The sequence below is a fragment of the Typopeltis vanoorti genome, chromosome 18 (genome assembly GCF_054136105.1).
Source record: "Typopeltis vanoorti isolate ZY-2024b chromosome 18, IOZ_Tvanoo_1.0, whole genome shotgun sequence".
Classification (NCBI taxonomy): domain Eukaryota; kingdom Metazoa; phylum Arthropoda; class Arachnida; order Uropygi; family Thelyphonidae; genus Typopeltis; species Typopeltis vanoorti.
The window spans coordinates 49,992,507-50,008,135 of NC_143566.1; the positions used below are offsets into that span (position 1 = coordinate 49,992,507).

Below are 15,629 nucleotides of genomic sequence, written 5' to 3' on the forward strand. Positions count from 1 at the left end.
AAATATTTAAACAGAAAGAAATATCACTTAGTGAATTGAACTTTTCTAGTTTTCATTAATGAAAATTCTCGAATAATATTATGTATATCAAGTTGATCCAAAATATCTGACTCTCTTGATATAATGGCAAGATTTGAAAGTCTGTCTTATACCATTGTGAAGCTCAAGTAGATTTTAATAATTTTAAGTTTAGAAAAGGACAGTTCCGAAGATGCTACAGATACCGGTAATGACAAAAGAATCCAAAGAGCAATTGTAAAGTTTGGATAAACTGTGATTAAGTCGTTTGAATAAATATACTGAATAATCTGATATATATCATTTTTAAAATTAGAAATAAATGGTTGACAGTGTAAAATTTCTTCGCATAAATCGCCTACGTCAATGTCTGAATGATTCTCATGTGTTAATTTTTGTCGTAACTTTTTGCAACAAGATAATAAATATTCTTTATTTTGTGAAGTACTTAACAAATACAAAAACTAAAATGAATTCATAGGTTCTTTTAATAAAGTAAATCTTTCCTGCAAAGATTGTAATATTTGATCTATTATGCAGAGAAAAAAAAATTACTTTAAATGAAATTTCAGGATCTACTATATTTTCATGTAAGTAATCAAATTATGTTGTCTTTTTACGTCGCCTTAGTGGTCTACTACTACAAATTACAGATTCTGCGTCAAATTTTGCTGCAATTAATTTTGAGCTTTCTACAATTTCTTTGAAAGTTTTATCAGACCTATTTTGATTTAGATCATTCAATGCATCTAAAACAAGTTGGAGATTCATAGATGAAGACTGCAGTATTTTGCTGACAAAATTCACTTTATTTAAAATATCGTATCAAATCTTTGCCGCCTTATATAAGCGCCTCCGTAGCGCAATTGGAAGAACGACGGTACATTGCGCCCTTCGATTGGAATAGGCCCAAGTTCGATTCTCGTCGCGACGGGAGGAATCTTTATCTGGTCGATTTCAATCGAAGGTGAGTTAGCCGATCTCATACGGAGGTAGCAGGGTTTTTTCTCCTGGAAACTCAGGTTTTTCATCCCGCATACATACAAATCGGCCCTTCAGAACACACGCAATTTACAGACAAAAATTACTAGTTGTGGTGGTGTTGGAGGTGGGCGGCAGATGACGTTGATAGAGATGATTCGTAGTAGAGGTTAGGTGCAGAGACAGTTGTAGATGTCCTCCCACGATGAGTCTTCGGACTCCTTGGAGGTATCAGGAATAATAATAATATATACCGGGTGATTATAAAATAACGTCAAGTGTTCAGAGCCCTCTAGCGAGTAATGTATTGGACGAAACACACACCAATATTCGGTAGACGTACACAGTGGAACATGGGGATTCGATTTAACGAAAACAAAATAGTACCAAAAGTCGCCAAAAGGGGAAATTTTGGCCCTGCCAAATTAATTTTAGTAGGTGTAAATAATGAATGACTAAATGGCAAATGAGAGACAGCACACATCAATTTCATGACGTTTATTGTTAATTACAAATGAGGTTCAATATGACCACCATTCTGATGTTCCAGGAACTGCATACGGTGCACGACATTTTCCACAGTGGCTCGCAACATATCGGAATTAATTTGTCTCACGTGTAACGCTATTCGATTTTTCAAAGTTGGAATATCGGGTACATGTCCTTGATACACAATGCTTTTAAGAATTCCCCACAGCCAAAAGTCACAAGGATTGGGATCAGGCTATCTCGGTGGCCGTAGCGTGGGAAATGCACGATTAATGATTCTTCTGTCAGAGAAATGTCGCAAAACACGCTGTACCTGAAGTCCAATGTGGGGTGGTGCATCCTGCATGAAGATGGTCGAATCGAGACATCCTCTTTGCTGCAGTTGTGGAACCCCAAAGTTCTGTAGCATATTGGCATACTTGTTAGCATTGACGGAACAGGTCACTGATCCATTTTAGCGATTTTCCTCGTAAAAGTATGGACCGATGATAAAAGATGCCGTAAATCCGCACCACACTGTGACTTTGGGCGTGTGGATAGGCATCTGCAGACACACGTGCGGATTAGTTGCAGCCCAAATGCGACAGTTGAGTGTGTTAATATCGCCGTTCAAATAAAAGTGCGCTTCGTCACTCCATAAAATCTGCCATGGCCATGCATCATCCACTTCCATGCGCGCTAAGAATATCAAAGATAAGTCGATTGGTGTGGTTCGCAATTCTTGAACATGACTGATTTTATAGGGGTAAAACTTCAACATCTGATGTAGGATTTTCCACACTGTTGTGTATGCGATATCTGTTTGCCGGTATATTGCTCGTAAACTGCTGGTACCCTGCACATTCGTCATCTCCTGTTCCACAATAGCAGTTGCAACTTGTTCAACTTGTTGGTTTGCGTCCCTTGCCTACCTGCACTGCCAGAGTTCCAGTAGTTTCAAATCGCCGAATCAGTTTTCGTAAGTTTGTTATGCTAATCGGTCCTTTTCGTAAATTTTTCATACGCCGAAAATCACTAAGAAAAGCACTGGGCATTATTGTTCCGCTGATAATAGAGTTTGACTAACAAAGCACGCTCACGTAAGGTAAGAGGCATCGAAAAGCAGTTCGTCTACGAATGATAAGAAATCTCACAATCTTTCCTTTTATTGCATGATCGCTCACAAGAAACACGATAATGCAAATTAATGCATTTTACTCGGTAAACAGAGCTAAAATTTCCCCTGTTGGTGACTTTTGGTACTATTTTTTTCTCGTTAAATCGATTCCCCATGCTCCACTGTGTATGTCTACCGAATATTGGTATGTTTTGTCCAATACATTACTCGCTAGAGGGCTCTGAACACTTGACGTTATTTTATAATCACCGGGTATATACACGAGGGGGGGGGGTTCTGATAAACACCTAGAACTAAATTTAAAGCAACTGATATAATCATAAGAAAGAACATGTGAGGATATAAGAATATAAGTAATTTTAATAACTCTGCTATTAGTATAGATATAACCCTTTCTTGTAGTTATGTCAATCATTTTTGTTCTAGGTGTTTAGCAGAACTTTCCTGAATCCTCCCTCCTATATATATATATATATACAGTATATATATATACATATATATACGAGGAACGTCCAGAAAGGAAGTTCCGTTTTTAAATATTTTCACTGCAGCACTGCGATCGCAATGGTGGACATGCGTTGCTGAGCTTGTTGATTCCTTAGCAAGGTGTTGGTGCCATTTTCAGACATTCTCACAGTGCGTACGCTTCTTGTTGTGTGTTTATGATGTCTAACAAAATCGAATCGCACGCCACATGTGAAATTAGGTCAGTTATTCGTTTCTTGAATGCGAGGAACGTTAAAGCAGCTGAAATTCATTGGCAAATTATTGAGGTTTATGGAGAACACGCAATGAGTGATTCAATGGCACGAAGATGGCTAAGACTTTTTAATAAAGGAAGGACAGGTGTGCACGATGATAAACGGAGTGGGCGACCATCTTTAGTGACTGACGATTTGGTGCGTTCAATTGATGATTCGTGACTTAAGATTTGGTGCGTTCAACAGATGATTCACGATAACGCCCGCCCACACACGGCCGATGTAACGCAACAACTTCTAGACACCTTCGGCTGGGAACAATTCCATCATCCCTCATATAGTCCTGACCTCGCGCTAACCGACTTTCACCTCCTGTTCAAGCATCTGAAATATTTCCTTGGTGGTCGGCGGTTTCAAGACGGCGACGTCAAAGAAGTAGTCAATATGGGGTTTGCGTCACAGGCGGTAACCTTCTACGACAAAGGCATACAACTCTTGGTGCCCTTTTATGATAAGTGCCTAAACAATTGCGAAAATTATGTAGAAAAGTAGTGAAAGATGTCTACTTTAATACACAATAAAGTTTTTTTGTAAGTATATTTTTATTTTTTGTTTCTCTGACAGCCCATCGGAACTTACTTTCTGGACGTCCCTCGTACACACACACACACACACACACACACACACACACACACACACACACACACACACACACACACACACACACACACACACACACACACACACACACACACACACACTAGACTTTTCACCCTTAACACGTGACAATAGCTGAGCTGATAGCTATTTGATAATTTCCAAGGTATTGGAGAGAGAGTATGGCAGAAAACTGTCAGAATCTGATGATCCTAAACGCTAGCGTTTGTACTGTTGTTTGAAACAGTGTGAGTTCTACAGTCGATTTCTGAGGTGCAAACTAAAAATCTCAAGTTTGTGTGAGGAAAAAAAATAGTACTTACCTTTGTTAGAGATCTATCGACAAGGAATCTGCTGAAAAAAAGTCTGAAAAAAAAAGATTTCTCTAGTCGAAGAGCTATAACCGTTTTTTCTGTTGGTCTAACGTTATGGTAGCGATAATGCCAGAAGAATAATTGCACATTATTATTAAGAGAGAGAGAGACCTCCAGGGAGTCAGAGACTCATCGAGGGCATCCTCCTTTTATCGTGGACCCTCAAACCAAGGCAGTAGCGAGAAAAAATTTCTTCATGGACATTTTCAATACTGATCGCTGTTGTTAATTTGCTAACTTTTTTTTTTTCGTATGGTTTTTCATATTATAGATATCAGTAAGGTAATCAACAATTTGATCGTATTGTGTTTCAATTTATTATTCAATTACTTTCTTCGATGAATTCCTGTTTTCATGAAATGTGAATTTTAGCTGAATTACCTTTCGATGAATCCACACCCTCCCCGATATACTGTTATTGCTATTTGGTAAATTGTTACTACTGTTATTCACTTGTCTTCGGTGAAATTTCTGCATACTAGCCAACTCATGGGAGTAAATGCATGTAAGATTTCACCTTTTCATGGGTGGGATTTTTTTTAAAAAAGTAATGTACCTTTTGTTCAATACGACGTTTGATTTCATTCTATTTGGTTGAGATTGAGACTTTGAGCAGATCAACCAAGTTTTTCGATATCTGATTTTTCTCAAATGATGTTGCAATACAAAGTGCATTGATGTGCTGAATGAGAATGGGGTCTGTTCTGTTTCCTTCCTAAAATAAAGTAAGACTCATTGCGTTTATCCAGAAGTGTTGCATATCCGTCAGCATTAATCCTCTCAACTCAACAACCCAAAACCTGACGAAACAGCTCCAAACCATTCTATCCTTGCCACCAGTCTTCACACTTGGGATGAACACTCAAACATAAAATGTTCTTTGGGCATCTACCACATTCGCACTAACTAATCCAATCGCAAAAGGTTATGATGTAATTCTTTGCTCAATATCATAGACGCCAAAGGTCTATTACGGTCTTTATTTCATTCTTTACTGTTGATTGTTAGTGTTCATGCTTGACCCAGGTAAGGCTGCAAATTTGGATCACAGTCTTAATTAGATATCTTGACAGCTTTCTTTCTCTACTAGTTGTCTCTGATACAATTCTACAAATAAAAATAAACTTCCTTGATTAGTTCCACATATACACTAACTGTGTCCAAATCTGAATATCGGAGATCAATTTAAAAATTCTTTAAGCCTATTGTATGGCAATATGGATCAAAAATGCATGCCATTTGCTATAAATCCTAAGTTTTATAGATTCGTTAAAGTGTGTGTAATGTCCTCTCACCTTATTAAATGAATAAACTATGACGTTGTTAGTACAGTATATAAATGGACATAAAAATATATATTTTACTCAGTTATTTATTTGATTTGATTTATTTTGCGTTGTTTTATAATTTTACGATAAAATTAGGTCGCATTTTATTTTATAAACTACGTACTTTTCATTGATACGTTTTCTTTTATTATAGGTGGCGACCTTGATGGCGACGAATACTTTGTAACGTGGCTGCAAGATCTTATGTTTACTCGTGATAATCACGAACCGATGAATTTTCCTGAAAAAGTACCAGAACCTCCTATTGAAAAATCATTTGAGGTAAGTGATACCAAGACTCTAGCATAGAGTCAGTCAGCCTCACGGCGCGGTTTAATAAGGACGCTCGTTCAGCCACATTGCAGTAGGCGCCGTCGCTACGCTAACGAGAAGTAGCAAGTGGGGAAAGAAGTTTTTCCACGCTTAAACTGATTAAAAATTATTTGCGAACAGCAATGACCCAAGAAAGACTGGTTGGTCTAGGAACTAAATTGATAGAGGCGGACATAGCTTATAATTTATTGTGTTTTATTAACAGTTATTAACGCACAATAACAGTTTTATTGTGCGATATCCCCGTAAAGCAAACGTTTAATTATTATTATTATGTAATCGTTTTGCATTAATGTTTCTCTTGTAATAAAAAGAAAATAGCAACGGGAGATTTTCTTATATTTTTGTCTTATAATCCATTAGGCGATATTTAATTGTTTGCCTCAGGGCGCGATCTAATCTGGCGACGGCCCTGCAGAAAATATAGAACTGATGAGGCTTTATATGAAATCGATGTGTAAAGAAACGAAACTGGACAAGCATTCTTACCCTTCTAATGTTACGAATGTTCTCCAAGCAATGTAAACTAAGTTTTTTTTTTCTTTTTTTCGTGTGTGTTTTACAGAGATATAAATATTTGCACATTCCGTATAATCATAAATGAAATAACAAACACAAACTGACGGAACGAATATTAAAAATTCCAAGTGAGAACACTTTTTCTTTTACACATTCATTCAAACGTGGCGTATTTGTTTCATAAAATGAAACGCCGAAGGAATATTACTAAATCCCCTGGTGACAGATGGATGAAAACAACTGATTTCGAGCTGTGCAGTAATTATAACGCCTTTATTATTTTGAAAGAGAATACTGAATAGCATTTCTAATGAAAAAGGACTGGTGCATCAAATCTTGGAGGGGTAGGGGGGAACTGTATCGAGAACTAAACTCGGAAACAGGAACAAGCATTTTTACGCCTTCCCTATTTTACTACAATAATTAACATTCAGATGGACTATAAAAAATGTCAAATATAAAAGAAGCCACAAAATATTAAATACAATAAAACATTGGCCTTGTTTAACCGGACGACGCCCCAGCCGGCATGAAATTTTGTCATGTTGTACCATCATTTTTTATTTTGGTGATGATGATAAAACATGTAGAACAAGAAGCATAAAAAAGCTGTTGTGTAGAAGACATGTGGAAATGGTATTTGCTTCCTTAGCGCTTCGTCTAATAGACCTTTGCGGAGCTGAACAGCCATGACGTAGTCTCGCCGGATGTTTCTCTCCTGGGATTTCCTTAACAAAGTGGAGAACGAAGAATTAGTCCATTTTCTAATATTATCTATTACTGATTCTAGGTCTCTCTCTCTCTCTCCGGTCAATTTTTTTTTTTCCAGAAGTCAAACCCTCTAGTGTTATTTTAGGTAAACTATCAGAATTAGCCACCATATGGCCCAGACACCAGAGCTGTTTTCGATGTATTTTAGGTATTATTTTCCTGTGTTCTGGTGATGGAGCAGATGTTACTTCTAACCTCGTGATTGTTATGTGTGCCGTCTATCGTATCTTCGATAGTGTGTATCATCTATAGCGCTAGACCACCTGAAGAAAGACTATTATATGATTCTAGTTGGCAACTAGAGGAACATTTCTGAGCTTTTATTCGACAATTTCTCGAGCAATCCGATCTCTAATACGCGCAGGTAGTGTTTCTTCTTCCGGAACTGGATTATATATATATATATTAAGGATACGAAGTAATTTTATAAACTTGGTTTTTCCTTTTCCCAAGTAAGCAAAACAGTTAAGTTTGCACCTGAACGTAGTTCAAGTCTAAAGGTAGTGCAACACCAGGGCAACTCGTTGTAAAGGTGGGCAAAGCTCTGATCACTGCTATTAGTATTTCCCATAATGTAAAACATATCTCACTAACACATCTCATTTAACATAAATTGCAAAAATTACAATATTGAGTGGTACTTCATATTGCATAGGAATCTCCCAAAGAATTCCTTGCTCTTGAGCAATCGGGATCATTATCTATAATAGCACGTATTTTACAGGATGATAAGAGTGATAATATTTATGCATCATAAAGATGGCTCAAACTTCAAAATAATGGGATTTAAAATTTCGATCAATTCATAGATGCTTTTTTAGAGTGTTCCTTGATAATGCACTATAAGTTGCAAAATACCATGTGTGTAGCATTTCCCCATCAATGGAGACTTATCTACAGTAACATGAACTTATTTCAAGGGTTCAGAGTTGTGCGTGATATCGACTAGTAATTTTTTGATGAGTACTTTTTTATTTAAATTTAAAATAGAAACAATTCGATATAGTCAAATGATACAAATTCAAACAAAAAAAAATTCCTCCTTTCCTTAAGAAAGCGATGGTGAACCTTGTGTTCTTTTTTTTTTTAATTTTAAAAAGTTTTTTTTATGATGTTTTTATTCGAAGATTAAAAACACCTACAGGACATTATTACTGCGAATAGAGTAAGGGTTAAAATTTTATCGGATCAGTGCTTATATACATTTCAATCACGAATTAAATTTCATCACAAAACAGCTAAGGCCATAGAAATTTATTATTTAATATTATTAGAAATGAAAATTAGCATATTACAAGTACTGTAGTAGAATATTGCATTTATTAACTAATTATTTTTTAAAGTTCTTTATTTTGTATGTTTAAACATGAGTGGCTATGTAGCTTAAATGAAAGAGCACAGTCAGAGAGCTTTGTATTATAATCTTGTTGAATCATTTTCTTGATCAGCTGGCTCATTAGTTAAAACCTTAAGAAAGGGAAACTGAAGTTATGTGACTTTTATGAATAATCCTAGATTAACACAATATTATCATTCTTTGATAAGATGACTTTCTGCTAATAATTTTCGATTATTTTCCAGCTTGACGATATGGTGGAATTTATCTGGAAATATATGCAACAAGACACTATTGGAAAAACATCGAGTGCACATTTGGCACTTGCCGATTCAGAACCAGAAGGTGTATTTTCGGATGTGTGTTTAAGTATCGCAAATAAACTTCCTTATTGCTTAGATTTTGCTAAGACTGGAACATCGGAATCGCTTTCCAAAAATGAAAAACCGGCGAAATATCCCGATTTCATGGAAAAAGGTTGGAGAAATTGTTCTTATTTATCGAATAAGGTCTTAGGCGTGCTATACCGACGTTCCAGAGAGCTTCAAGCAGTTTCTTCTGAAGATGAATCCATTCTTAACTCTACCCAATGGGATATTGAACTTGAATATTCCGGTTGGGACTTATATGCCAAATCTGCTATAGAGGAAAAGAATTCATACAATCAGCAACTGTTTGCACTTCTAAATCAATTTGATATAGAAAGCGAAAAGGAGGCTCTGTCCTCGTACATCCAGAAGATTAGCAAATACAGTGAGGAACGCAATGACAGAACTCAGGCTATAGCCATAGTCCAGCAACAATTCACATTCCTACAAATCAAAACAAATGAAAGATTTCACGAACTTGTAGAAGAGGAGGCTAAAAATAAAAATTTTTCTGAAGAGCAACTAGTTGAAGCAAAATATAGACGAGCATCCGCTTGGTATATGGTGACTTACAAACTATTACCCATTCGATTCCGAAGTTTCCCTTGGGCCATTGCAACCATTCTTGCTGAAATTAAAAAACGTAAAAATTGTCAGATAACGACATGTTCCCTTTCTAACAAGATTGATGAATATTTTACAAAGAAAATAGTAATAACAAAACATAACCAACTGACAGGTGATGACAATCGTGAAGTGAACGAAACAGAAGAGAAGTCTGAAAAAGAGGAAATAGAAAAATCTGAAAAAAAGGAAACGGAAGAACACATTAGAGAACAAGAGAAAGCAAGAAATGAAAAAGAGGGAATTCGAGAAACGTCTGAAGAAGAGGAAATAGAAAAGTCTGAAAAAGAGGAAACAGAAGACGACATTAGTGAACGAGAGAGATTAATAAATGATGGGCAAGAGAAAGGATGTATTGAGAAACATACAGATGGTCAGGAACTGCAACACGTTGGAAAAGAAAACAGTGAACAACAGAGAGAAGAGGACAGTGAATGCCAGGAGGATGAAGAAGAATATATTAGTATACAGAGAGCTATAAAAATTATATGCAAGTATTTTTGGAATGATTCTGAATTTTTTCAGAAACACAAACAGAGTGTTTGTTTTGATTGCTTTGAGAGATTCGCTTCAGACTTCATACAGTCTCAAACAGCCACAGAAGTCGAAGGAGATAGCAAATTAACTAGATTAACTTCTGCAGGACAGCGGGTGCTTGCGTTTTTGCGATCTTGTGCGACATCATCAACTTCTGGAACAACACGGAGGTGCAACAGTCTTTTGTGTCATGGAATTGATACCGCAGTGGTACAGCTAACCGCCTTAAAGATCTATACCAATTTAGCTGTTACTAGAAATGTAGAAAAACCTGCAGTGAACACGATTAGCGATGCAGAGAATGGAAAAAAAGAGGGAGATCCAATAAGAGTTCCAATAGAAAGCGATATAAAATGGCGAATCCTACTGAATCAAGCAGAACTTCAGGATCTTCTGAAAGACATATCTGGAGTAAAATCAGTATATGTACGATTGGAAAGAGATAGCAAAGGAAATAACAGTATGCTTGTGAGTTCTGTAGGCAAGGACTATCAACGTTACTGCCTAGAAGAAATAGTATTGCAGCCTTCTCTGTCAACATTTTTAAAGTCTGTGTTACCAGAAGTACAACTCGTTACTCCACAGAATACAAAATAGTTTTTATAGTAGTGATTTCACTGAAACCAGAACCAAGCCGGTATTTTTAACACTCATTTCCTTACTAGACATCTGTTGTTATTACCAGTGGCTATCTTATATCTTGGATTTTTTCGTTTTTTTTAAATTTTTATAAATGCTTTTGTTTAAATCATAAATTATTTAAATTTTGAATCATAAATTATAAATGATCTGTTTATAAATCGCCTGTTTTTTTCTGTTTATTATATCATTTATGTTATACAATTAAACATTTTGTGATGAAAATATAATAAAGGTCTATTTTTCCATTAGTTTGACTCGGTACAATTTATGAAGTTCTTGCATGATTAGTAATTACACCGTTGCAGTTAGTAACACGAGAATCCGCATGTAAAGTTCGCATTCACAAAATTAAATTTCATTTTAGACTAAATAAATAAAATCTTAAATTCACCTTTTCATATCCAATTATATCATTCACGTGTAGAATTCTATTCGCAATTTTGCTGAAGACAGTGTACCCTATTCCTATTTTTTTGACAAACTGAGCTTCAGTGGCGTCTGTGGTCAAATGAAACCTATTGATACATACGCTTTTTGTTTTGTTTTGTTTGTAACATCTGGAGGTTGAAATTTATGTCGAAATAATGTTGTTTCTGCCCATGTGTCTCTTCTACAGGTGAGCATTGGGAAAATGATGAGATTGGGTTTGTGAGGAAGAGAGTCTTGCGAAATATGGCCTCAAAAATTACCCGAGAATAAGCGAATAATCAACTGCCAGCGAAGTTGATCGTTGATTATTTGATAAAATGCCTATACTTAAAAATTCCATAATCATTATAATCTTCGGATATCAAGCAACTTTAATCAAACAATTAGTCGAACAGGGCGCACTCTGCGACTTGCGAATAGATAATTCTCGATTTTCTCTTTCGTTTATCGAAGATTTTGCACTTCGCCAGTTTCAAAGACCCAAAATTGCAAACAAAATGCTTAGCAAATATATTCCTATCAAATACTAATAGAAATATTATTATATATAAAATATTTTAAAAATCAAACATCTAAAGTGCAATATACTTTTTTCTTTTCTTTTTTTCACTCGGAATTGATTTTTTTTTTTTTTCTGAATCGATTTTCATTTAACTCAAAAGAATGGCACTCACATTTTTCAAAACGTATGTAACAGCGTAATGTAAAATCTCCAAACAGTCTAGCAATTTTAATAACGGTCACTATCTCAAACAAATTCGAATGTAATCTTTCTCGTTCTCTGTTCTTACTGATATTTTTGAAAGTAACTATTAGGTTCTTGAGTAGATGTTTACAAATCGAAATGACGCAGTGAATGTTTATAGATATATATATATATATTATCAGATTAAATGACCGATCCGACTGGCCTAGATCTGATGGCTACTACATAGTATATAACATATTATTCTCAATCAACGAAATCATATAAATTAATTTTTAATGCTAATTTTCACGTGAGAAACTACATTCATATACTTCAAATAAAAGTATTTCGAACATTAGTACGAAAATATTTTTTAATTAAATTAAAAATCGTATTTGGAAATTTTAATACTTCCATGCTGGAAGTATTAGAATTTTTTAATATATTCCTCAGTTTTAAAGTATTTTTAATCATTGTTGTTTCTAATTAAGATGAACACATGAAATTAGCCATAGAATACTTTTATTGTTTCAAAAGAACAAGTTAGAGAGAGAGAGAGAGAGAGTGGTCTGTTCAAAATCTCGAAAAATATGAGATTCTCTACGTGGGCGTTATATAATCGATTATTTCGTAATCTTCTTCTTTATGATGTCTCAATTCTCCTGGAGCTGGTAATGGGGGATGTTTTTTACCTGCGATATATGTAAAGTAATTCCTCAAACTTTCAGGTGGTGGCTTTTCTCCCTTTGGATGAGCATTGTTCAAGACGTGGATTTCGACTTCGGGTTTGTCCACAGAAACGAACTTATGAGAATTGGGTGATAATGATCGTCCCATGCTAGCAGTTGCAGCAGATGATGGTAAACATAAGTGATTCTGACAGTAATAGTCTTCTTTGCCATCATTGTGACACCAGGTTCCATCGGGAAAAAAAGTACTGATTCCCCGGTCATTCAGTTCCTGACGGGGAGTGTACCAGGTTCCAGATTTCATTTTACAGAACACTGCACAAGCTTGCCAGTTGCGATCTAAGAAGGGGAAAATAATAAAATAACGAAGCATAAAGGTATATTGAAAGTCTTTGTTAAAACTACATGTTTCACGAATTGCTCAAAACCGTCTTAGACAGCAAATTACACATAGGCCGATCTTTTATGTGCATTACTAAATTTACCTTTTAAATATGATTTTAGCGTAAATGCGTTTAAATTGAAGACAGTCAATAATATAAAATTAAAAATATGGAGTGTTGACCGACATCATACAAACCATAAGGTCCGTTATCATATCTCTATAACACACATTACTGTGATAGTTTTTTTTTGTCTCTCTCTCTCTCTATCATACATCAGTTGGACATAGGTAAATGCTACTTCCAATTTTCATTTTCATATCATGCAGTGGTCTATTTATTTAATTTATTATGGTTTCCCCAAGCGATATCGACGAACCCCCCCTTTATTTGAAGAACCTAGGTTCGAATCCTGTCCAGGATGCAATTCGAACTTTTATGAGGACTTTTCAACGGAAGGTGACTTTGCCGTTTTCATAATTTTGGTACGGTTTTGATGGACACTCAGGTTTTTAATCGTGCATAACAGACAAACCGGCAAGTCGAACACCCATAATTTACAAACATATGTATTTCAATATGCTAACTACCTTATCTTAGTACTGTCCGACCACAGATGCGAGACCCCTCGACACTTCTGCGCATGGAAGAGGGCGAATCCATTCCGATAATAGGGTAATCAGTGATAACCGTTTATTATTGTACGTCGGAAAATTAGCTTTTCTTTTATGAAAATTCTAGTTTTTGAACTGGTAACTATTTCGCTTGTACAACAGTTCGAAAATTTTACCAAAGTACGTAATTTCGCGTGTTGGTGACGAATTCGTAGATCGCCTTATTCCTTTCTCCCCTTCAACATGAATTGACTCTTCTTGGCAGTGTGCCAGCCAGGATTCTTGCATGTGTGGTCGGACAGTAAATTGATGTTTCATAAGAGAAGGATTTTTCACTAGTCATGGACGCTTTAAAGATCTGTAAATGGCCTGAAATAACAGACACTTTTCCTCAGTACATATTTGCGAACAAATATATAAAATAATATCTATATATATGACTCATGCTTTTTTTCTAAGAGTATCATCAGGGTTAAATCAGTATCCAGTTAGTAAACACAAAATGTAAATCTATTTAGAACTCGTCGAAAAGTAGTATCACACTCTTTAAAAAACAATTGCTTTCTTTTATTTTTATATTTCGAACAAGGCTCCGAGGTTCATTAGTTATTTTAAAAATTATTGTAAACGTTCATCATCGTTATCATCTTCAGTGGTTCTAACAGATCCTTAAGCGCCCACGACCTTTAACTTACCTTTGGATTTCGTAAACATAATTCTAGGATATGGTGGTTAGCCTTCTGCTTAGAAGTATGCTTTGTATGTAAATTGCGTGTATTCTGAAATTTGTCTGTTTTGCGAAATTAAAAAAAAAACGAATTTCCAAGGGAAAAAACCCTGTGTACTTCACCTTCATTTAAAAAACCTCATAAAGGCTCTTCGAGTCCTAGACAGGATTCGAATCCGAAAGGAAGACATAAAACAATAGTGAAAGCATTAGTGCTGTGTTTTTCATTCGCATATAATGACTTCATGGCTTGCAAACATTATAGATTCACTTTTAATAAATGAAATTCTATAAAAAAAAAGGGGGGGGGGGTTAACAGAAAACTGTTCTTTATATCAACAGTTCATCTAAGGCTGGTTTGCGGTACACCAGGGAAAACGCAATTGACATCTCGCCTATTTCTAATTTATACCAAGCTAAAAGATATCAGTGGATAAGTTTTTGTTCCTAAGATTAAGAATATCAAATCTATTCTTTGAAGAGCTACATGAACTTATAAACCAAATAATCCCTCTACACATCTTTATTTCCCCAAAAGGAGTAGGTGATACTTCCTAGTCCTAACATTTTCGGAAATCGGTTGACAGCCAGTATTCGCTTTCGTCCTCAGCGGAAGATTAGTGTGATCTCTGACTGGTGTGGACAGATGGAAACAACACAAGAGTACTGCAGACGGTTGCCAACATATAATCCTAATCCCAAAATCGATTTTTTTTTCTTGTCAGTTCGTTTCTCTAGTCAGTGACAAGAATCAACCCTATATGATTTTTTTCCCCACTATAGTGGTTTTTTTACAGATCTAGCTATGCAGAATCTTGCAGGAGTCTACCTAGAGGAAAATACAGTATGCCTCTATCATATTCCTCTTATCTGTCGATCAACCAGCTGCTGTAACCCACAAATCTCTAATCTCTCTTCACATGGAGTGTCACACAGTCCTGCTACCATCTTATTTGCTCTCCTCTGAATCCACTCCACCTCATCTACATCTCTAAGAAACCCAAGCGACCAGATCTGTGCGCAATAACCCAGATGAGGCCTTATCAAAGCCTTATAAAGCGGAATAATAACTTATCTCTGCATGGCAGAGTGTTCTTCAGTATGAGCTGCTTTATCACTTTTGCAATATGCCCTCTGGATTTCAACTCTGAATTGAATTTAAACCCACCAACGCTGCCAAATCTCTGGCTTCATCAAGTTCGTGGAAAAGAGTCCCATCAATATGGTACACAGATGGTAATTTTTTCAATGCAAAATGCATAACCTTACACTTTGCCATTAAATTGGTATCCATTCTTCTCTGT

The 15,629-nt window shown here is 35.8% G+C and overlaps 2 protein-coding genes across 2 annotated transcripts in view; one reads left to right on the forward strand and one right to left on the reverse strand.

Moving 5' to 3' along the window:
- The window catches only part of LOC150096659 (uncharacterized), a 36,766-nt gene extending 25,745 nt beyond the window's left edge, over positions 1–11,021 (forward strand). The window contains exons 7-8 of the mRNA XM_090407907.1: positions 5,820–5,947; positions 8,870–11,021. Coding sequence (XP_090264033.1) covers positions 5,820–5,947; positions 8,870–10,750 — 2,009 coding nt within the window. The 3' untranslated portion in view covers positions 10,751–11,021. The remainder of the gene's footprint in view (positions 1–5,819; positions 5,948–8,869) is intronic.
- A 1,491-nt stretch (positions 11,022–12,512) lies between these two features.
- The window catches only part of LOC150096660 (A disintegrin and metalloproteinase with thrombospondin motifs adt-1-like), a 42,895-nt gene continuing 39,778 nt past the window's right edge, over positions 12,513–15,629 (reverse strand). The window contains exon 13 of the mRNA XM_090408673.1: positions 12,513–12,940. Within this exon, the coding sequence (XP_090264799.1) occupies positions 12,513–12,940 (428 nt within the window). The remainder of the gene's footprint in view (positions 12,941–15,629) is intronic.